Below are 23,054 nucleotides of genomic sequence, written 5' to 3' on the forward strand. Positions count from 1 at the left end.
GTCGGACCCCCACCAATCCGATATTGATGATCTATCCAGAGGACAGGTCATCCATATTATACTCTTAGAAAACCACTTTAAAGGAGTTCTCCGGGAATTATTTAAAATGTCAGCCCAGCATCCTGCTCTAGGACTGGTTGCCTCCACTTGCAGAGCTGCCTGGTGGGTGAGGGGGCACAATAGATAATGATGCGATCCTGACTACCATATGTCACCATGTCTGAGCAGCCTGACAGGAACGCTCACCAGTATGTAGTGTGTAGTGAGCTCCCCCCAAAGGTATTTCTACAAGTGAAAACAACCAGTCCTGCTCGCATTGTAGGACAGGATGCTGGCGGCCATGTGTGTGTGGGGGTCAGAATACCCCTTTAAGCAACAAGGCAGGTTTAGTCAGAAAAGTCAAAGCCTTCAGATTCTAGTGTTCGGCTTCCATGAAGGCAGAAGCTCCGTGGAAGATCAGCAGTCTTGTCGTCTAGGAGAGACCCCTGAAGGATGCTGGAGACGGCAGCACCTAGTTCAGGGGTAGGCAACCTCCGGCACTCCAGCTGATGTGAAACTACAACTCCCAGCATGCATATTTGCTCTGCTTTTCTAAGAACTCGTATAGAAATGAATGGAGCATGCTGGGAATTGTAGTTTCACAACAGCTGGAGTGAGCAGGTGTAATTACACCTAAGCCGTCCCATTCATTTCAATGTTACGGATCGCTTCTATACAGCAAAATAAAATAGTTGGTGACTTTTTGATGATGTTAGAGGAGTCCAGGCAGTCCCTGTATCTCTGTCTCTGAGAGTACCTTGTTTGTTTGGCAGCTGATCAGAGACTGCAATGAGAGCGTGCAGAGGATGAAGGACACAGAGGAGCTGATTCTGCTCAACCAGAAGATTCAGTTTGAGTGTAAGGTGAGTGTCTGTCCCAGGTCCTCAGTGGCCGTCCTTCCTTCAATGCTGTGTCCTGCGGCCACTAGGATTTTTTTTTTGTCTATTTGCAGAATAGTGAGTGCAGCTCTGGAGTATAATGCAGGATGTAACTCAGGATCAGTACAGGATAAGTAATGTATGTACAGTGACTGCACCAGCAGAATAGTGAGTGCAGCTCTGGAGTATAATACAGGATGTAACTCAGGATCAGTAATGTATGTACACAGTGACTCCACCAGCAGAATAGTGAGTGCAGCTCTGGGGTATAATACAGGATGTAACACAGGATCAGTACAGGATAAGTAATGTATGTACACAGTGACTCCACCAGCAGAATAGTGAGCGCAGCTCTGGGGTATAATACAGGATGTAACTCAGGATCAGTACAGGATAAGTAATGTAATGTATGTACACAGTGACTGCTCCAGCAGAATAGTGAGTGCAGCTCTGGAGTATAATACAGGATGTAACTCAGGATCAGTACAGGATAAGTAATGTATGTGCACAGTGACTGCACCAGCAGAATAGTGAGTGCAGCTCTGGAGTATAATACAGTATGTAACTCAGGATCAGTACCGGATAAGTAATGTATGTACACAGTGACTGCACCAGCAGAATAGTGAGTGCAGCTCTGGAGTATAATACAGGATGTAACTCAGGATCAGTACAGGATAAGTAATGTATGTACACAGTGACTGCACCAGCAGAATAGTGAGTGCAGCTCTGGAGTATAATACAGGATGTAACACAAGTAATTTACTGATATATATATAATTTGGCCAGTCGGATTGCTCCTTGATTAACCATGAACGCTAAGTGTCGGTTCTTTGTCGTTGCAGATCTTTCCCCTCATCTCCCAGTCTCGGCGTCTTGTTAAACATGGGGATGTGACGTCTCTGGAGTTCAATTCTATGAGCTTCAAATGGAAAGTCACCACTCGGCCTGTCTACCTGCATCTCTTCAACGACTGTCTACTGCTGTCTCGCATCAGAGAGTTAGTCTTCTACGTCTTAGCAACTAGTTAAAGGGGTTATCCCACAAACAGTACTACTGAGCAATGAGCAGGACATTTCAAATGAAGTATCATTGCAATGTACATGCAATAAGAGTATTTGGGGTCATTTATAAAGACCGGTGTTAATACTCCTGCCCTGGCGTTTGATGCTCCTAAATTATATAGAGGCGTCGGCCTCAACATAACTTAGGCTCATCTACCGCTGGCGCCTAAACTGACGCAAAACTGACGTGAGTGGAAGGGGAAGAAGTCACAGATTTTGCCGCAAATCCCTTTTGCGATTGAATCTGCGACTGATATAAGCCAAAAAGTGGAGTATACCTAATCGTAAATGACCCTCGTTTGTTTGTTTGGGGGAGGGGGGGTATTATGTGCATTACATTTTCCTCTCTGGTAGCGCCCCCTGCTGTCATCCTTCTGGTCCGCTGCAGAGGTGGAGCGGACATGCTCAGTAGTCTCCTCTCTATTGTGAAGCGGGACAGACGCCTTTTCATTCTTTCATCTGTAATTTTAAATTCCTAGAAATATGTAGTTTTATCTCTCCCTAGAGTGATAGGCAAACTGCGGCCCTCCAGCTGTTGCAAAACTACAACTCCCACCATGCCCTCCTGTAGGCTGAAAGCTGTAGGCAGTCTTTGCATGCTGGGAGTTGTAGTTCTGCAACAGCTGGAGAGCCGCAGTTTGCCTATCGCTGCCCTAGACAGCGGGCATCACATACCAAATGTATCTCTGGGGCTATATATGAAGGACTATCTTCTATGCAGGGAAGGAAGGGGTTAAATAGAGCATATTGCAGTGCATCCTGGGAGATGTAGGCGCTTGATTGTCTTGTGTGCTGCTGCTGCCCTCCCACAGTAAGGCTACATGCACATGAACGTTGTTTGCTTCCGTGTCGTTTTCTTTGCGGATAGGATGCAGACCGATTGATTTCAAAGGGTCTGCAAAAAATGCGGACAGCACACCGTGTGCTGTCCGCATCAGTATGTCCGTTCCGTAGCTCCGCCCAAAAAATAGAACATGTCCTATTCTTGTCCGTTTTAGGCATTGTTACAATGGATCCGCAAAAAAAAAGGTTTTTTTGCGGATCCGCAAGTTGCGGACCGCAAAACACATACGGTCATGTGCATTTAGCCTAGCCTTTAGTCCTCCGGATGTAAGGCCCCTTGCAGACGAGCGCGAGCGGATTAGGTCCGGATGCGTTCAGTGAAAAATGCGCGATTTCACAAGCAAGTTCATTCAGTTTTTTATGCGATTGCGTTCAGTTTTTATCATGCGTGCGCAATGCGATTTAATGCGTTTTGCACGCACGTGATAAAAAAACGGAAGGTTTACAAACAACATCTCTTAGCAACCCTCAGTGAAAAACGCATGGCATCCGCACCTGCTTGCGGATGCGATGTGATTTTCATGCAGCCCCATTCACTTCTATGGGGGCCGGATTCAGTGCCGGCACAATACGTTCGCTTCGACTCAGACGAGCGAGTATTCCGCGCGGGTGCAATGTGTGATGTGAACACATTGCGCTCGCACTGAATCCGGACCCATTCGTTTCAATGGGTCTGCGTACATGAGCGTCGTTTTTCACGCATCACTTGTGCGTTGCGTGAGAATCGCTGCATGTTCTATATTTTGCGTTTTTCACGCAACGCAGGCCCCATAGAAGTGAATGGGGCTGCATGGAAGTGCGGATGCCATGTGTTTTTCACGGATGGTTGCTAAGAGATGTTTGTATACCGTAATTGTTTTATGACTCGCGTGCAAAAGGCATTAAATCGCATTGCACCCGCACGGAATAAACTGAACGAGATCGCAGACAAAACTGAATGAACTTGCTTTGCGAAACGCTCGTCTGCAAGGAGTCTAAGGCCCCTTTCACACGGGCGAGTATTCCGCGCGGATGCGATGCGTGAGTTGAACGCATTGCACCCGCACTGAATCCCAACCCTTTCATTTCTATGGGGCTGTTCACATGAGCGGTGATTTTCACGCATCACTTGTCCGTTGCGTGAAAATCGCAGCAATGCTCTATATTGTGCGTTTTTCACGTAACGCAGGCCCCATAGAAGTGAATAGGGTTGCGTTAAAATCGCAAGCAAGTGCGAATGCGGTGCGATTTTCACGCACGGTTGCTAGGAGACGATCGGGATGGGGACCCGATCTTTATTATTTTCCCTTTTAACATGGTTATAAGGGAAGATAATAGCATTCTGAATACAGACTGCATAGTAAACTAGCGCTGGAGGGGTTAAAAAATAAATATATATTTTAACTCACCTTAATCCACTTGCTCGCGCAGCCGGCATCTCCTTCTGTCTTCTTTCTTTGCTGTGTGCAGGAAAAGGACCTGTGGTGACGTCACTCCGGTCATCACATGATCTTTTACCATGGTGATGGATCATGTGATGGACCATGTGATGACCGGAGTGACGTCACCACAGGTCCTGTTACTGCACACAGCAAAGAAAGAAGACAGAAGGAGATGCCGGCTGCGCGAGCAAGTGGATTAAGGTGAGTTAAAATATTTTTAATTTTTTTTTAACCCCTCCAGCGCTGTTTTACTTTGCATTCTGTATTTAGAATGCTATTATTTTCCCTTATAACCATGTTATAAGGGAAAATAATACAATCTACAGAACACCGATCCCAAGCCCGAACTTCTGTGAAGAAGTTCGGGTTTGGGTACCAAACATGCGCGATTTTTCTCACGCGAGTGCAAAACGCATTACAATGTTTTGCACTCGCGCGGAAAAATCGCGGGTGTTCCCGCAACACACCCGCACATTTTCCCGCAACGCCCTTGTGAAAGAGGCCTAAGGCTGGGTTCAGACCTGAGCGTCTTTGATATGCGCGTTTAACGCGCGTTTTTGACGCGCGTTTTTAACGAGCGTTTTTTGCAATAGTAAACGCGCGTTTGACGCGCGTTTGTGTGATTGACTGCAATGTCCTATGGCCACAAACGCGCGTCAAAACGCCCCAAAGAAGCTCAAGTACTTGTTTGAGCGTAGGGCGTTTTACAGCGCGTTTTTCAGCGCTGTAAAACGCTCAAGTGAGAACCAGGGCCATAGGGAAGCATTGGTTTTCATGTGTTGAGCGTTTTACAGCGCGTTTGAACGCGCTGTAAAACGCTCAAGTGTGAACCCAGCCTTAGAGTTATAAATCTGTAGGATAACGCCATCTATCATAGTGGCATGTCAGGAGTTTTCATGGGTGGGGTTCTGGGTGCGGAGCCCCCCCCCCACCAAACACTGACATGAAGGGGCATTGTAGCGTTCGGTTGGAGGTCTCAGCACCTTGGACTCTATGGACGTGTGACACATTACTATGACCTGTCAAAAGCTTTTGAAAAGTTTATGTACACTAATTAAACAGGACCTATAGTTATCAGAGCATCCTGGTACATGAATAGAATAACATACTTACAGTGAAGACTGACATATTCAAAGACAAATAGGTAAAGGTTGAAAGACATGGAATTGATCTTTAAAATGTTACCTAACTAGTTGTCACCAGACATATGGAGATGATTCCAGATGGGATTCTGCACTGGGTTCTGGATTATAAGAATTTCTGAATGCCACGTTATATATGTGTTTATTGAGAGCAGCTGTTGACGTATTTCTCATCGTATCTTAGAGGAGGGCGTTTTGTCGTATTCGATCACGCATCTGAGTTCCGCGTGGAACGATGTGAAATTAAACTCCACACCAACCAGAAGAACATATTCCGCGTCTTCCTCCGGGATTCTGCTGCAATGGGGCGGGAGTCCTCTCAGGACGGAAGAGAGACGGAGTTCATCTTCAGGACCGAGACGCAGTGAGTTCATTGTTTAATGCTGAAGCTGCTCATAGACCCAATACTGTACCATTTTAACACCTCTGCTTTTTGTCAGTGAATGGGAATGATTTTATTTACATTTTAGAGGCTGAAAATCTGTGTGAACTTCATAGTTCTCTTCTCACTCCTGAGGGTTTGTTACAATTGTATCTAGCCTAGTCAATGCTGTATGAGCTAAGCAGATCGGCAGCACAAATCTACTGCATCCCCTGTCCTGATCAATGAGCATCAATAAGGGTAACATGAGTCCAGAATGAGACAATTTGTCTATATAATGACATGTCGTGCAGCCTGGGCATATATTTAGCTAATATCATTACCTTTTGTTGTTTCTTGTGAAATGTTTTGCATATAAATATCGATATTGTTTAACCTTTCCAGGAGTCAGAAACTGAGATGGATTTCTGCATTGTCTCCCCCCAAAGAAGAGACTGACTTCTGGGGGGATCATGGTGAGATATTAATATTGACAATGTAACTACTATAATACTGCTCCTATGTACAAGAATATAACTACTATAATACTGCCTCCTATGTACAAGAATATAACTGCTATAATACTGCTCCTATGTACAAGAATATAACTACTATATTACTGCTCCTATGTACAAGAATATAACTACTATATTACTGCTCCTATGTACAAGAATATAACTACTATAATACTGCTCCTATGTACAAGAATATAACTACTATAATACTGCCTCCTATGTACAAGAATATAACTACTATAATACTGCCTCCTCTGTACAAGAATATAACTACTATAATACTGCCTCCTATGTACAAGAATATAACTACTATAATACTGCTCCTATGTACAAGAATGTAACTACTATAATACTGCCTCCTATGTACAAGAATATAACTACTATAATACTGCTCCTATGTACAGGAATATAACTACTATAATACTGCTCCTATGTACAAGAATATAACTACTATAATACTGCTCCTATGTACAAGAATATAACTACTATAATACTGCCTCCTATGTACAAGAATATAACTACTATAATACTGCTCCTATGTACAAGAATATAACTACTATAATACTGCTCCTATGTACAAGAATATAACTACTATAATACTGCTCCTATGTACAAGAATATAACTACTATATTACTGCTCCTATGTACAAGAATATAACTACTATATTACTGCTCCTATGTACAAGAATATAACTACTATAATACTGCTCCTATGTACAAGAATATAACTACTATAATACTGCCTCCTATGTACAAGAATATAACTAGTATAATACTGCTCCTATGTACAAGAATATAACTAGTATAATACTGCTCCTATGTACAAGAATATAACTAGTATAATACTGCTCCTATGTACAAGAATATAACTACTATAATACTGCCTCCTATGTACAAGAATATAACTACTATAATACTGCTCCTATGTACAAGAATATAACTACTATAATACTGCTCCTATGTACAAGAATATAACTACTATAATACTGCTCCTATGTACAAGAATATAACTACTATAATACTGCTCCTATGTACAAGAATATAACTTCTATAATACTGCCTCCTCTGTACAAGAATATAACTACTATAATACTGCCTCCTATGTACAAGAATATAACTACTATAATACTGCTCCTATGTACAAGAATATAACTACTATAATACTGCTCTTATGTACAAGAATATAACTACTATAATACTGCTCCTATGTACAAGAATATAACTACCATAATACTGCTCCTATGTACAAGAATATAACTACTATAATACTGCTCTTATGTACAAGAATATAACTACTATAATACTGCTCCTATGTACAAGAATATAACTACTATAATACTGCCTCCTATGTACAAGAATATAACTACTATAATACTGCTCCTATGTACAAGAATATAACTACCATAATACTGCTCCTATGTACAAGAATATAACTACTATAATACTGCTCCTATGTACAAGAATATAACTACTATAATACTGCCTCCTATGTACAAGAATATAACTACTATAATACTGCTCCTATGTACAAGAATATAACTACTATACAGAGCTATATTCATCCTTCTGTGTCAAGCCCCTCTGGGATTTGGTCTAGGCTCGCTGGCTTGTTCCTGCGGGATGTCCTTCTCCCAGATGGTAGTTTGCAGTGGGATTTAATAATGGATCGCCCCGAAATCAAGACAGCTCCCTTTTTCCACTTGGCAGATTTTAAGAGAGATACCAAGTTATGCGTTAGAACCTTTGCTGGTAGCAGCTCCCCCTCTTGGCTGGAGAAGAAAGTCCTGGCTCCTAGGCCTCCTCTTAGGCCATTATCCCAGATGTATAAAGAAATGCTTACCTTCTTACCACCAGAACTTGGGTATTTGACTTCATGGGAGCGAGAGCTTTCTATGACCCTGACTGAACCAGAGAGAGCCTTTGTTCTGGCTCATTCTCATGGCTTTGGTCGTTGTGTGAGAGTTCAGGAGAATTCTTTTAAGCTACTAAGTAGATGGTACAAAACTCCTGAATTCTTGCACAAACTTAACCCTGAGGTACCCGAGGTGTGCTGGAGATGTGGCATAGAAACCGGTTCATTATCACATATCTGGTGGCTCTGCCATAAGATTCAACCGTTTTGGAAATTGATAGAATCAATGATTAATAGTGTTTGCAAAACCAAAGTCGTGCTAGATGCTAGACTTATCTTATTATGGTGCCCTAATAGCACGATAACCCCTGCCAAAAATAATCTCCCTACAATGCTGATTACAGCAGCTAGACTACTAGTTCCCTTTTTGTGGAAAACCGATTCCCCTCCAAATCTAGATATGTGGACGGACAAGGTAGATCAAATCTACCGCTTTGAGGAACTGGCACATTGGGAAACAAACTCTCGCCATTGTTTCCTAAAGCTATGGTCCCCGTGGAAATCACACAGGAATTTCACATGATAGAGCAGGATCCCCTCACTTCTCCCCCCCCCTTTTTTCCTTCCTTCTTTTCGTTTCTTATGATGTATGGTTCTGATGAAGACGATAATAGCTGGTATTGCTTACACATGACTTGTATGCTGGATAACTATTGTGACTCTTAATGTTATGAAACAGTTGTCTTGTGTAGGCGTGTGGCCTTGTTTTCTTACCTCAATAAAAAGAAATATGGTTAAGAATATAACTACTATAATACTGCTCCTATGTACAAGAATATAACTACTATAATACTGCTCCTATGTACAAGAATATAACTACTATAATACTGCTCCTCTGTACAAGAATATAACTACTATAATACTGCCTCCTATGTACAAGAATATAACTACTATAATACTGCTCCTATGTACAATAATATAACTACTATAATACTGCCTCCTATGTACAGGAATATAACTACTATAATACTGCTCCTATGTACAAGAATATAACTACTATAATACTGCCTCCTATGTACAAGAATATAACTACTATAATTCTGCCTCCTATGTACAAGAATATAACTACTATAATACTGCTCCTATGTACAAGAATATAACTACTCTAATACTGCTCCTATGTACAAGAATATAACTACTATAATACTGCTCCTCTGTACAAGAATATAACTACTATAATACTGCTCCTATGTACAAGAATATAACTACTCTAATACTGCTCCTATGTACAAGAATATAACTACTATAATACTGCTCCTATGTACAAGAATATAACTACTATAATACTGCTCCTATGTACAAGAATATAACTACTATAATACTGCTCCTCTGTACAAGAATATAACTACTATAATACTGCCTCCTATGTACAAGAATATAACTACTATAATACTGCTCCTATGTACAATAATATAACTACTATAATACTGCCTCCTGTGTGCAAGAATATAACTACTATAATACTGCTACTATGTGCAAGAATATAACTACTATAATACTGCCTCCTATGTACAGGAATATAACTACTATAATACTGCTCCTATGTACAAGAATATAACTACTATAATACTGCCTCCTATGTACAAGAATATAACTACTATAATACTGCTCCTATGTACAAGAATATAACTACTCTAATACTGCTCCTATGTACAAGAATATAACTACTATAATACTGCTCCTATGTACAAGAATATATCTACTATAATACTGCTACTATGTGCAAGAATATAACTACTATAATACTGCCTCCTATGTACAGGAATATAACTACTATAATACTGCTCCTATGTACAAGAATATAACTACTATAATACTGCTCCTATGTACAAGAATATAACTACTATAATACTGCTCCTATGTACAAGAATATAACTACTCTAATACTGCTCCTATGTACAAGAATATAACTACTATAATACTGCTCCTATGTACAAGAATATAACTACTATAATACTGCCTCCTATGTACAAGACTATAACTACTATAATACTGCCTCCTATGTACAAGAATATAACTGCTGTAATACTGCTCCTATGTACAAGAATATATCTACTATAATACTGCCTCCTATGTACAAGAATATAACTACTATAATACTGCCTCCTATGTACAGGAATATAACTACTATAATACTGCCTCCTATGTACAAGAATATAACTACTATAATACTGATCCTATGTCCAAGAATATAACTACTATAATACTGCTCCTATGTACAAGAATATAAGTATTATAATACTGCTCCTATGTACAAGAATATAACTACTATAATACTGCCTCCTATGTACAAGAATATAACTGCTATAATACTGCTCCTATGTATAAGAATATAACTACTATAATACTGCTCCTATGTACAAGAATATAACTACTATAATACTGCTCCTATGTACAAGAATATAACTACTCTAATACTGCTCCTATGTACAAGAATATAACTACTATAATACTGCTCCTATGTACAAGAATATAACTACTATAATACTGCATCCTCTATAATACTCTTTCTTCTCACCATTGTTTGGTTTCAGGTCTCTGCCAGATGCAATGTTTAAAGTCCTATAAAGCACGAGAAAACGATGAATTGTCCCTGGAGAAGGCTGATATTCTCATGATAACGCAGAACAGTGATGATGGTGAGTAGAGATGTTTGGTGGGCGTGGGGAGAAGACGACGTGTCTAGGTTGCTCCTCGGGGGCGTTTCCTATGTTGATCTACTTCTTTGTACCTTGTAGGATGGCTACATGGTATCCGCCTCTCGGATCAGCATTCTGGTTGGTTCCCACAGCCTAATGTTCAACCCATAAGCCGGAACGCTTGTCTGCGTAACCTGCAAGAAGAACAAAGATTGAAGACCGCCCGAGCCAAGCTGCAACCAGCTGGGGCCAAGGGGCAGTAACTGAGCAATATGTCCTCCTGTTGACTAACTCTGGTTCCCTCAAGCTTTCCTGCTCTTTGGCACTCTGTTGCCCCCCCCTCCCCATGCCGATTGAGTTCTTAGACTGGGACTACATGGAGACTCAAAATGCGCATCATCAGTCACACTGCAGTTGCATCTATAATGTGTGTTACATGATATAGGGGGCGCAATACAAGACTGTGTGTTTAAGTGGCAGCAACACAAATCTCAAGCTGGTTGCAGCCAGTGGTCCATGCTGTCCGACCATCTGCACCCAGATCAATCTGCCATCTAGCCCAAGTGGGAAGCATTTAAAGGGCCCTTTCCTAGCAGTTCACGATTCAGTGTAAATGTAATAAAAATAATCTGAACGCTGGCGATTTTCTCCTTCACACAAAAAGAGCTATTTATATTTTTAATTATCAAACTTTCTGGGCGCCTTACGTATTTAAAAAAAAAATAAAAAAATGATTGCAAAGTCTGAGCACTTTCCCGGGTTGTCGACCTCTGTAAATAATTTTACATTAAATTTTATAAAGCTGTGTGGACATATTTCTTCTGAGTAAAGTGATCTCAACCTTGAGTTGAAGAGGGTCAGAAAAAAGTAATAAATTGGTTTACACACCTTTGCCGTGCCGCTGTGTGTCATGTACGGGAATGGCCAGAAGATGGCAGCCGTCACAAAATTATTTTTTCTTCTTTTTATAAAGTTTTTGGAATATTATAAATTAAGTAATGGATGATTGTATGAAGCTTCCAGATGTCAGGGGCCTGAAAGCCTGGAGTTTGCAGATTATTATGGCGCAGCAGTGCAAGAATTTGGGGTAAGAATCATTCTGGACTCTGTCAGTCATCCCATTGAAGAACTAAAGTTATCTTCTCCCTAATCTGAATGGCTGATAACAGGAAGCACCAGGCTGCATGCTACTGTCCTATGGCCGCTGCTCTCCAGCCTGAAATAGGTGTCAATCTAGGAGAACGCTTCACAGGGTGATACTCGAGCATCTGGAAGAAGCAAAAACAGGAGTAACACTCCCTCTATTAATATCAGAAGACACCCCCCCCCCCCCCCCCTAAATGTACTCGGGCCTCCAATAGCAGACAACATCCAAAACCTCCTTAATTAATTTCAGACCCCTAAATCAACCTCCGAACAGTCACATTAAAATTGAAAAAACTTCCCCAAAAATATAATTTTTTTTAAAGCTTATATTTATTTATATATATATATATATATATATATATATATATATATATATATCTTTTTTTTTTTTTAATAGTCTTTATTTATAGAAGACATTTTAAATGTAAAAGAACATCTCAAATCCCAAAGGGTTACACAGACAACTTAGCAACAAATCCAAATTCCAGTACTCCTACAAAGAGCATTGTAAAACAATGACTTTGTGTTTATAAACCATTAAGCAGACCCGTTATAGGTAAGGGATATTGACGAGTACAAGACTAGACAACCATCCACGCACACATTCATACAACCTGGAGTTCTGAATTCCCGCACTTAAACTCAGATAGCACCCTGTGCACATAGCCACAGTCCCCAAATCTGGTCAAACCTATCAGGAATCCCCCTTGCTGCAAAAGTGAGTTTGTACAACTGCAGGTCAGAATTTATTAGATGAATCCACGCACCCAGGGTAGGGGTCTTTGGTGGTTTGCAATTCAAAAGGATTGTTTTCCTCCCGTAGAACATGAGTAGGCGAAGTAGCTTCTTTCCATATTTGGTAGGTACTTTTTCCGAAACCAATCCCAACAGGCAAACTATAGGGGAGAGTATCCCCGGGAGCCCCAACTTTGAGGAGACAAAATCACAAATGATAAAGCGGCTTTTAATTAAAGCCTTTAAGATACACTCTGGTGCTCCGAATCAAAGTACCCCCCAGGGTTTAATATCCACGCGTGGCTGAGAAACTAGATGCTGACACATAGATGGTCAATGCAATCTTTACTTTATTACAGAAAGTAAGCGGTATATACATCTTCAGAAAAGGGCAGTACTTTCTGAGGCCCAGGCATTATTTCATTGGCTCAAAAGGAAGAAGAGATAACACTCTAGCATCTGCGCACTACTTTGGAATGTGAACTAATGTAAACATCTGGTTATCGTCGCCATGTTGTAATGGCGTCTATCCTAGTAATAATACTGCACACGTCATATATGACACTTCAAAGAGGGGTTCTTCTATAGGCAGTGGATTGGATTTAGCATCCTTTCACGGTGCACACATCTTCTTCAAAGCTTCTGTGGGGAGATAGAAGAAAAGCACTGCCCACAGATGCTTCTCTGCCCCCCCTCCTCCTTATTCCCCTCATAGCATTGCATAAACAGAGCTAGACTAACAGCAGAAAGAGGAGGGGGGAGGCTCCTGAGATAAGAAGTTTGTAACAACCAGTTACAGTCCTAGAGATACAGAAAATATACTGTGTAGAATAAAATTCACACATCTCTAACACAAATCTCACTCCAGTACCGCCGGACAAGACCATACCATATAATATAAGGATCCACTCGGCTCTCCACACCTGGTGCAAGTAGGGTCTGGGAGTCTACGCATATGATACAGACGGACTGGAGTGAGATAAACCCTGTGTAACCACTTAAGCTGGATGAGCTGATCATGAGCGCTTATCACCGTGTTCTTCCATACAGAGCTCAGTTCCTCCAGGTGAGACGCCTCCAGGTCCGGGATATCAACCCTCCAACGCTCGAAGGAGCGGCAGAGAGGTGAATCCTGCATTTTCAGAATTTCAACATAACATAGGTCTTTATACGGTTGTTTCAACCGAGCCACCGATTCAACGGGGCCACATTTCAAAGACAAGGAGAAGGATTTAAATTGGGTCTCACAGGCGTGCCTCAGCTGGAGATACAAAGCAGATTTTTAATGTGTGTCTTGTTGGTGCACAACTTGGGGACACAATTGCATTTTTAACCCTCTAATTAATTAATTTTAGCCTTAAGGCCCAATAACATTTTGCCCTTTCGGATGTTCCAGAAGTCATAGCTTTTTAATTATTTTATTTTGTGGGATTAGCTGTATGTTTTTTAGGAACCATTTTGGGGTATATATTGTGTAGTAAATACCTTTTCATTACACTATTTTTAGGGGGAAAGATAAAAAAAGAGCAGTTTGAACATTATTTTGTGGATTTATTTTTTTTACGCCGTTCACGGTGTGGTTTAAATATCAATTATTATGTGGCTCAGTACAATGACGATAATGTCACATTTCTATATATATATTTTTTTTTACTAGTTTTTCTTTCCTCCTGCAGGCTGTCAGCTCTGCAACTGCCACCGCACTCCTCCAGACTAAAAGGGAAGGGGGGAGCTGTGTTAGCTGCTCACATCTCTGGATAGGAAGCAGCTAGAGATATGGGGTTTGTATTGTTTGAAAGCTGACATTTCAAGCTTTAAAACAAAATCACGACATAAGATATCAGTTAGAAAATGGGATGCAGTGAATGCAGCTGAAAGTAAAAGCAGGTTTTACTGCTTTTATTCCCTACTTGATTTCTAATAGTGATATCTTCTGCTTCTGTTGTGCTACTGCTGGTATGGAATGCCAGCTTTTAAACAAGACCAGGCTTGTGTCTCTAGCTGCTACCAATCAGGAGATATGAGCAGCTAAAGCAGACCCCCCCCCCCCCCCTTTCCCCAGACCAGAACCCAATAAATATATTCATAGACCCATATCATATCCCCACACCAGACCCCTAAAATAATTTCATACCCCATATTAATATCAGACCTAGCAATGAGTGAATCGGTGCCGCTTTTCTGGCACAAGCGAGCTTGATAAATTCTCCCCCTTCCTTTGGGTGTTGATGCTGGAGGTCAGCAGGACCCAGTGCAGCGGTGCCCGGATCTGAACTAGAGCTGAGAGAGGGGAGGATGATTTTACTGCCCGTTATCTACTGGATCAATCCAATAATATCTCTTACCCCAATTACCCTTTTCTTTGTATCCGTCAGTGAACAGAGGAAAGGTGCTGCTGTGATATTGCCTTCACTTTGTGGTAGCTCCTCTGCTTTCTCTATTAACCAGATAAATGTGCAAGAAGCAGGGTGACATGGGGTACAGCAGCCATAAAATGCATACCCCCAAAATGCATGCTTCCCTATGCTATCTATTTACCTTCTAACTTGTGGAATTGGAGCTTCCGACGTCTCCTGCCTTCTGTTTCTGCAAAAACAATAGGGGGCGCTCCCTTGTGAAATACCTTAGGGTTCCCAGATGAGGACTCGAGGTGAGAATACCTTACCGAATAATGTTGTGGAAATCAAGGCGCAGCACTAGGAAATGGCGCGGTCTCTCCTGCAGAGAGGGCCGGTCAGGCTGCTGCGCTTGTTCGCCGGGATCCTCCACATTGAGTCCAGAATACACATAGGAACACGTTTGCTCAACAAGGAGCATACATAAAACACTATAAATAAAAGGCTAGCCATGCGTTTCAGTGGAGGCCGCCACCTTCATCAGGCTGTGAGGTCAGAAGAAAATACATACATTTAACTAGGGCTAACCACAAGAGACGGCAATCAGGCCAATCAAGATATAAAGACATCCAGAATACACGGAGTGGACTCAAATGGATTGAACCAGAAGCAAATCCAAAGACATCCAAAATACATGAAGTGGGTTCAAATAACTTGGGGGGGGGGGGGGGGGGAATAAAAACATTTTAATTTTTTTTTTGAGAAAAAGCGTTATCAAAACATAACCAGAACATAATTTAATATAATATAATTCATGTGGATATCCAAACGTTGCTTCATGTGAATGCAGATATATAATTTGTGTGGATCCAAATATCCCTGTGCAGGAGATGCATCTGCTCATAAATACATTCTCTTCAATAATAGATCTAGACATAGCGGAACACTATTAATGTGAAAGGCCGCTGGACTAAAAGTATTGCATGTCCGACTTTTTAGTCCAGCGGCCTCTCGCCGTACACTGCCGTGCAGCGCAGGAGCTCCGCCCCCGTCCCCATTATTAGTCAATGGGGACGGAGCGGCTGTCTGGCAGCATGGCGAAATAGCGGCAGGACGGATCCGACAGGGTGAACAGCCTGTCGGATCCGTCCTGCCGCTAGTGTGAAAGTAGCCTAACTCAGCTTCTTCTGTATGCTGCCCTTCTTCTCTGTAGTCTGACTCTAGGTTATGCCAGAGAACTATGCTCCTGGCTCCTGAGGCTTCAAGCTTTGGCCTCCATGGCCAGCAGAGCTTAGGGTGCTCTGGCTGGAGTGGGCACGTCTCTGCGCACTCGTCCCCTAGTTGGAGGTAAACTAGACTGGAACTAACTGGTCCCCACCCTAGCCAACTTCTCCACAGAGGGGGGTTAGAATGGAATAGAAGGTTCCATTCTATCTAAGTATAGCTCTGCCGTGTTTGCTGCCACCTGATGGTGAACCAGGCACATTACATGTGAACATAACAGTTGCATAACAAAATAGGAATGCACATTGCGGAAGACCTGGAATAAATACACAAGATGACATGAGGTTAGACCAATAAAGACAGTAGCAAGGTGCAGAAGTGATAACACCACTCTGGGGTGTTACAGATGTATAAAGGATCCCACATAATGCAGTTCTGCAGTATATATAATAGAGGCATCGCTAGTATATACCGTCAGTTTCAGATAGATGCGAGTTTCTGGGACCAGCTCCGATGTCCAAAACGAGGTCCCTGAAGTGAAGGAGAGCACATCGATGGCATATCCTAGTGAGTGAGGAGCATCTCAGCACCTGTAGCTTCACCTACTGAAGGCGGCGGAGAAATATCACTCTGCTGTACTGCAGAGTGCCACCACATACTGCACAGACTTGTTACAGGTCATTTTCCATTGATCATCTGGAAGTATGTGACGACGTTCTAAATCATACAGTCCTGACTTTTTCCTTTTGATAACCTGTCTGGTTGTTATACATAACTTCTCCACTGTCTGCACCAGAACATGGGCCCCAGAGAGTAGCTAACATGGTGGCAAAACTAAAGGAGTTCTCCAGGACCCAGTGGGAGGCACATCCTACCTTCATTACACATAGCACACCTGTAGGAAAAAGTCTGTAATATAGCGTACTTATCGTCCCAAAGTTGTTTGGATCGGCCTCCTGGGAATCCAGTCACGTGATGCTCCTCTTCCAAAAACCCATATTCTGCCAATGTCATGTCCTTTACCAGATTTCCGGCCGGGGCAGGGGCGGACTGGGAACCTAAAAAGGCCCTAGAAAAACATACTAAAAGTGGCCCCGTTTTGTATTCAGGTCCAAATTGATGGAAGGTAGGCCAACAATACCATATTGTGGCACATTATACCGCCCCAACAGAGCCAAAGTCCCTCACAAAACAATGCCAACAGCACAAAATAAATCCCCAGAAACTTCCACTGTCTGGCCGTGAGGAGGGCTCAGGCGCAGGGCTGGCCTTAGGTGTTCAGGCGCCCTGTGCGAGCTAATCTTGTGGCGCAGACCCCCTCCCCCCGGTTCACCTAAACATACACAAAGAGGAAAACAATCTTTGTAACAAATAGTTTTTCACACAATCTCGGGCCGGCCTGCTGTAAGAGACCGACTGAGAGCTGTGTCCAGTGGCAGATCCAGAGCCTAGTCTCGGGAGGGGCACTTCATGATTATCTTCTGTCCGCCGCCACAAGACTACACAGTGTGGCGGTATACTGTATATTGTGTGGCACAGTGTAGAGGTATACTGTATATTGTGTGGCACAGTGTAGAGGTATACTGTATATTGTGTGGCACAGTGTAGAGGTATACTGTACATTGTGTGGCACAGTGTAGCGGTATACTGTATATTGTGGGGCACAGTGTGGAGGTATACTGTATATTGTGTGGCACAGTGAAGAGGTATACTGTATATTGTGGGGCACAGTGTAGCGGTATACTGTATATTGTGTGGCACAGTGTAGAGGTATACTGTATATTGTGTGGCACAGTGTAGAGGTATACTGTATATTGTGTGGCACAGTGTAGAGGTATACTGTATATTGTGTGGCACAGTGTAGCGGTATACTGTATATTGTGTGGCACAGTGTAGCGGTATACTGTATATTGTGGGGCACAGTGTAGAGGTATACTGTATATTGTGTGGCACAGTGTAGAGGTATACTGTATATTGTGTGGCACAGTGTAGCGGTATACTGTATATTGTGTGGCACAGTGTAGCGGTATACTGTATATTGTGGGGCACAGTGTAGCGTATACTGTATATTGTGTGGCACAGTGTAGAGGTATACTGTATATTGTGTGGCACAGTGTAGCGGTATACTGTATATTGTGTGGCACAGTGTAGCGGTATACTGTATATTGTGGGGCACAGTGTAGCGTATACTGTATATTGTGTGGCACAGTGTAGAGGTATACTGTATATTGTGTGGCACAGTGTAGCGGTATACTGTATATTGTGGGGCACAGTGTAGAGGTATACTGTATATTGTGGGGCACAGTGTAGAGGTATACTGTATATTGTGGGGCACAGTGTAGAGGTATACTGTATATTGTGTGGCACAGTGTAGCGGTATACTGTATATTGTGTGGCACAGTGTAGCGGTATACTGTATATTGTGTGGCACAGTGTAGCGGTATACTGTATAATGTGTGGCACAGTGTAGAGGTATACTGTATATTGTGTGGCACAGTGTAGAGGTATACTGTATATTGTGTGGCACAGTGTAGAGGTATACTGTATATTGTGTGGCACAGTGTAGAGGTATACTGTATATTGTGTGGCACAGTGTAGCGGTATACTGTATATTGTGGGGCACAGTGTAGCGGTAGACTGTATATTGTGGGGCACAGTGTAGCGGTATACTGTATATTGTGGGGCACAGTGTAGAGGTATACTGTATATTGTGTGGCACAGTGTAGAGGTATACTGTATATTGTGTGGCACAGTGTAGAGGTATACTGTATATTGTGTGGCACAGTGTAGCGGTATACTGTATATTGTGTGGCACAGTGTAGCGGTATACTGTATATTGTGTGGCACAGTGTAGCGGTATACTGTATAATGTGTGGCACAGTGTAGAGGTATACTGTATATTGTGTGGCACAGTGTAGAGGTATACTGTATATTGTGTGGCACAGTGTAGCGGTATACTGTATATTGTGTGGCACAGTGTAGCGGTATACTGTATATTGTGTGGCACAGTGTAGCGGTATACTGTATATTGTGGGGCACAGTGTAGCGGTATACTGTATATTGTGGGGCACAGTGTAGAGGTATACTGTATATTGTGTGGCACAGTGTAGAGGTATACTGTATATTGTGTGGCACAGTGTAGCGGTATACTGTATATTGTGTGGCACAGTGTAGCGGTATACTGTATATTGTGGGGCACAGTGTAGCGTATACTGTATATTGTGTGGCACAGTGTAGAGGTATACTGTATATTGTGTGGCACAGTGTAGCGGTATACTGTATATTGTGTGGCACAGTGTAGCGGTATACTGTATATTGTGGGGCACAGTGTAGCGGTATACTGTATTATGTGTGGCACAGTGTAGAGGTATACTGTATATTGTGTGGCACAGTGTAGCGGTATACTGTATATTGTGTGGCACAGTGTAGAGGTATACTGTATATTGTGTGGCACAGTGTAGAGGTATACTGTATATTGTGGGGCACAGTGTAGGGTATACTGTATATTGTGGGGCACAGTGTAGAGGTATACTGCATATCGTGTGGCACAGTGTAGCGGTATACTGTATATTGTGTGGCACAGTGTAGAGGTATACTGTATATTGTGGGGCACAGTGTAGAGGTATACTGTATATTGTGGGGCACAGTGTAGAGGTATACTGTATATTGTGTGGCACAGTGTAGCGGTATACTGTATATTGTGTGGCACAGTGTAGCGGTATACTGTATATTGTGGGGCACAGTGTAGAGGTATACTGTATATTGTGTGGCACAGTGTAGAGGTATACTGTATATTGTGTGGCACAGTGTAGCAGTATACTGTATATTGTGTGGCACAGTGTAGCAGTATACTGTATATTGTGTGGCACAGTGTAGCGGTATACTGTATATTGTGTGGCACAGTGTAGCGGTATATTGTGTGGCACAGTGTAGCGGTATACTGTATATTGTGTGGCACAGTGTAGAGGTATACTGTATATTGTGTGGCACAGTGTAGCGGTATACTGTATATTGTGTGGCACAGTGTAGCGGTATACTGTATATTGTGGGGCACAGTGTAGCGGTATACTGTATTATGTGTGGCACAGTGTAGAGGTATACTGTATATTGTGTGGCACAGTGTAGCGGTATACTGTATATTGTGTGGCACAGTGTAGAGGTATACTGTATATTGTGGGGCACAGTGTAGAGGTATACTGTATATTGTGGGGCACAGTGTAGAGGTATACTGTATATTGTGGGGCACAGTGTAGAGGTATACTGTATATTGTGGGGCACAGTGTAGAGGTATACTGTATATTGTGTGGCACAGTGTAGCGGTATACTGTATAATGTGTGGCACAGTGTAGAGGTATACTGTACATTGTGTGGCACAGTGTAGAGGTATACTGTATATTGTGTGGCACAGTGTAGCGGTATACTGTATATTGTGTGGCACAGTGTAGAGGTATACTGTATATTGTGTGGCACAGTGTAGAGGTATACTGTATATTGTGTGGCACAGTGTAGCGGTATACTGTATATTGTGGGGCACAGTGTAGCGGTATACTGTATATTGTGTGGCACAGTGCAGAGGTATACTGTATATTGTGTGGCACAGTGTAGAGGTATACTGTATATTGTGTGGCACAGTGTAGAGGTATACTGTATATTGTGTGGCACAGTGTAGAGGTATACTGTATATTGTGGGGCACAGTGTAGAGGTATACTGTATATTGTGTGGCACAGTGTAGAGGTATACTGTATATTGTGTGGCACAGTGTAGAGGTATACTGTATATTGTGTGGCACAGTGTAGAGGTATACTGTATATTGTGTGGCACAGTGTAGAGGTATACTGTATATTGTGGGGCACAGTGTAGAGGTATACTGTATATTGTGTGGCACAGTGTAGAGGTATACTGTATATTGTGGGGCACAGTGTAGAGGTATACTGTATATTGTGTGGCACACTGTAGAGGTATACTGTATATTGTGTGGCACACTGTAGAGGTATACTGTATATTGTGTGGCACAGTGTAGAGGTATACTGTATATTGTGTGGCACAGTGTAGAGGTATACTGTACATTGTGTGGCACAGTGTAGAGGTATACTGTACATTGTGTGGCACAGTGTAGAGGTATACTGTATATTGTGTGGCACAGTGTAGAGGTATACTGTATATTGTGGGGCACAGTGTAGAGGTATACTGTATATTGTGTGGCACAGTGTAGAGGTCTACTGTATATTGTGTGGCACAGTGTAGCGGTATACTGTACATTGTGTGGCACAGTGTAGCGGTATACTGTATATTGTGTGGCACAGTGTAGAGGTATACTGTATATTGTGTGGCACAGTGTAGAGGTATACTGTATATTGTGTGGCACAGTGTAGAGGTATACTGTATATTGTGTGGCACAGTGTAGAGGTATACTGTATATTGTGTGGCACAGTGTAGCGGTATACTGTATATTGTGGGGCACAGTGTAGCGGTATACTGTATAATGTGTGGCACAGTGTAGAGGTATACTGTATATTGTGGGGCACAGTGTAGAGGTATACTGTATATTGTGTGGCACAGTGTAGAGGTATACTGTATATTGTGGGGCACAGTGTAGCGGTATACTGTATATTGTGTGGCACAGTGTAGAGGTATACTGTATATTGTGTGGCACAGTGTAGAGGTATACTGTATATTGTGTGGCACAGTGTAGAGGTATACTGTATATTGTGGGGCACAGTGTAGGCTATATGTGTATAACAAACATATTTCACATGAAATTATTTATTAAACAATCAACGTTACGTCCTGTGTGCACCAGGATAAAATTCTAAAAATCACATAAAACGTATATACAGCTTATATATAAGCCAGAGATGGATATCTCTAATGTATCAAGTTCTGACTGCTGGCCGCAGCAGGCTGCATCCGTGTCCCTCCTGTTAGGTAGGGCTATTGGATCACAGTCGTCTGCGAAGCAAACAGAAGCTGATAGATACTGTGCTGCAAATAAATTCAATAATGATTATCTGATACAAATGTATTCAACACTTCATACTCTCATATAAAGCCACACAGTCCTAAATGTGTCAATTAAGATCTTATGACATCTTCTGGAATACAAGATATTGAATGGTCTAAGATGAAATGTTATTTTAGACCGAGAGCAGATTGTCCATCATCTATGGCGGTATCGGGGTCTCAGTATGCTAAATGTACAAGGTTAGTTGTCCAGCACGTTTGGAATCTCAGTGCTGATACCGCTTTTCTTGTAGCGGTTCGGTATATTTCCACTTATGTTTAATATTACTCACTGCGTCCTCTATGGGCTCACTCAGGTCTGCGGGAGGACTTCTGCCGTGGCGTCCCACGCTTCAGCCTTTCTCCACTACGCTTGTCTCGGGTCCGGTCTTTGCTAGGATCCCGTCTCAACTCTCGTGAGAGACCTGGATTGCCTACTGCGCTTGCGTGAGTCTTCCAACACTCCGTTTGTCTTTCGTGGGTAAGTGGATATCGTCTCCGTCCTTTAGTACATGGCCATGTACCGCTGTTATATTTTTCCCTGGTAATACGTCCAGACGCGTTTCGAGATACCTTATCTCTTCCTCAGTGGGTATATACCCACTGAGGAAGAACCCACTGAGGAAGAGATAAGGTATCTCGAAACGCGTCTGGACGTATTACCAGGGAAAAATATAACAGCGGTACATGGCCATGTACTAAAGGACGGAGACGATATCCACTTACCCACGAAAGACAAACGGAGTGTTGGAAGACTCACGCAAGCGCAGTAGGCAATCCAGGTCTCTCACGAGAGTTGAG

The 23,054-nt window shown here is 42.3% G+C and overlaps 1 protein-coding gene across 1 annotated transcript in view; it reads left to right on the forward strand.

Moving 5' to 3' along the window:
• Nucleotides 1-11,675, forward strand: part of LOC121006026 — a 36,649-nt gene extending 24,974 nt beyond the window's left edge. Inside the window, exons 10-15 of the mRNA XM_040438911.1 lie at nt 813-902; nt 1,760-1,914; nt 5,569-5,748; nt 6,151-6,221; nt 10,707-10,811; nt 10,911-11,675. Coding sequence (XP_040294845.1) covers nt 813-902; nt 1,760-1,914; nt 5,569-5,748; nt 6,151-6,221; nt 10,707-10,811; nt 10,911-11,074 — 765 coding nt within the window. The 3' untranslated portion in view covers nt 11,075-11,675. The remainder of the gene's footprint in view (nt 1-812; nt 903-1,759; nt 1,915-5,568; nt 5,749-6,150; nt 6,222-10,706; nt 10,812-10,910) is intronic.
• Nucleotides 11,676-23,054: the final 11,379 nt, after the last annotated feature.

Source organism: Bufo bufo, chromosome 6, assembly GCF_905171765.1.
Source record: "Bufo bufo chromosome 6, aBufBuf1.1, whole genome shotgun sequence".
Lineage (NCBI taxonomy): Eukaryota > Metazoa > Chordata > Amphibia > Anura > Bufonidae > Bufo > Bufo bufo.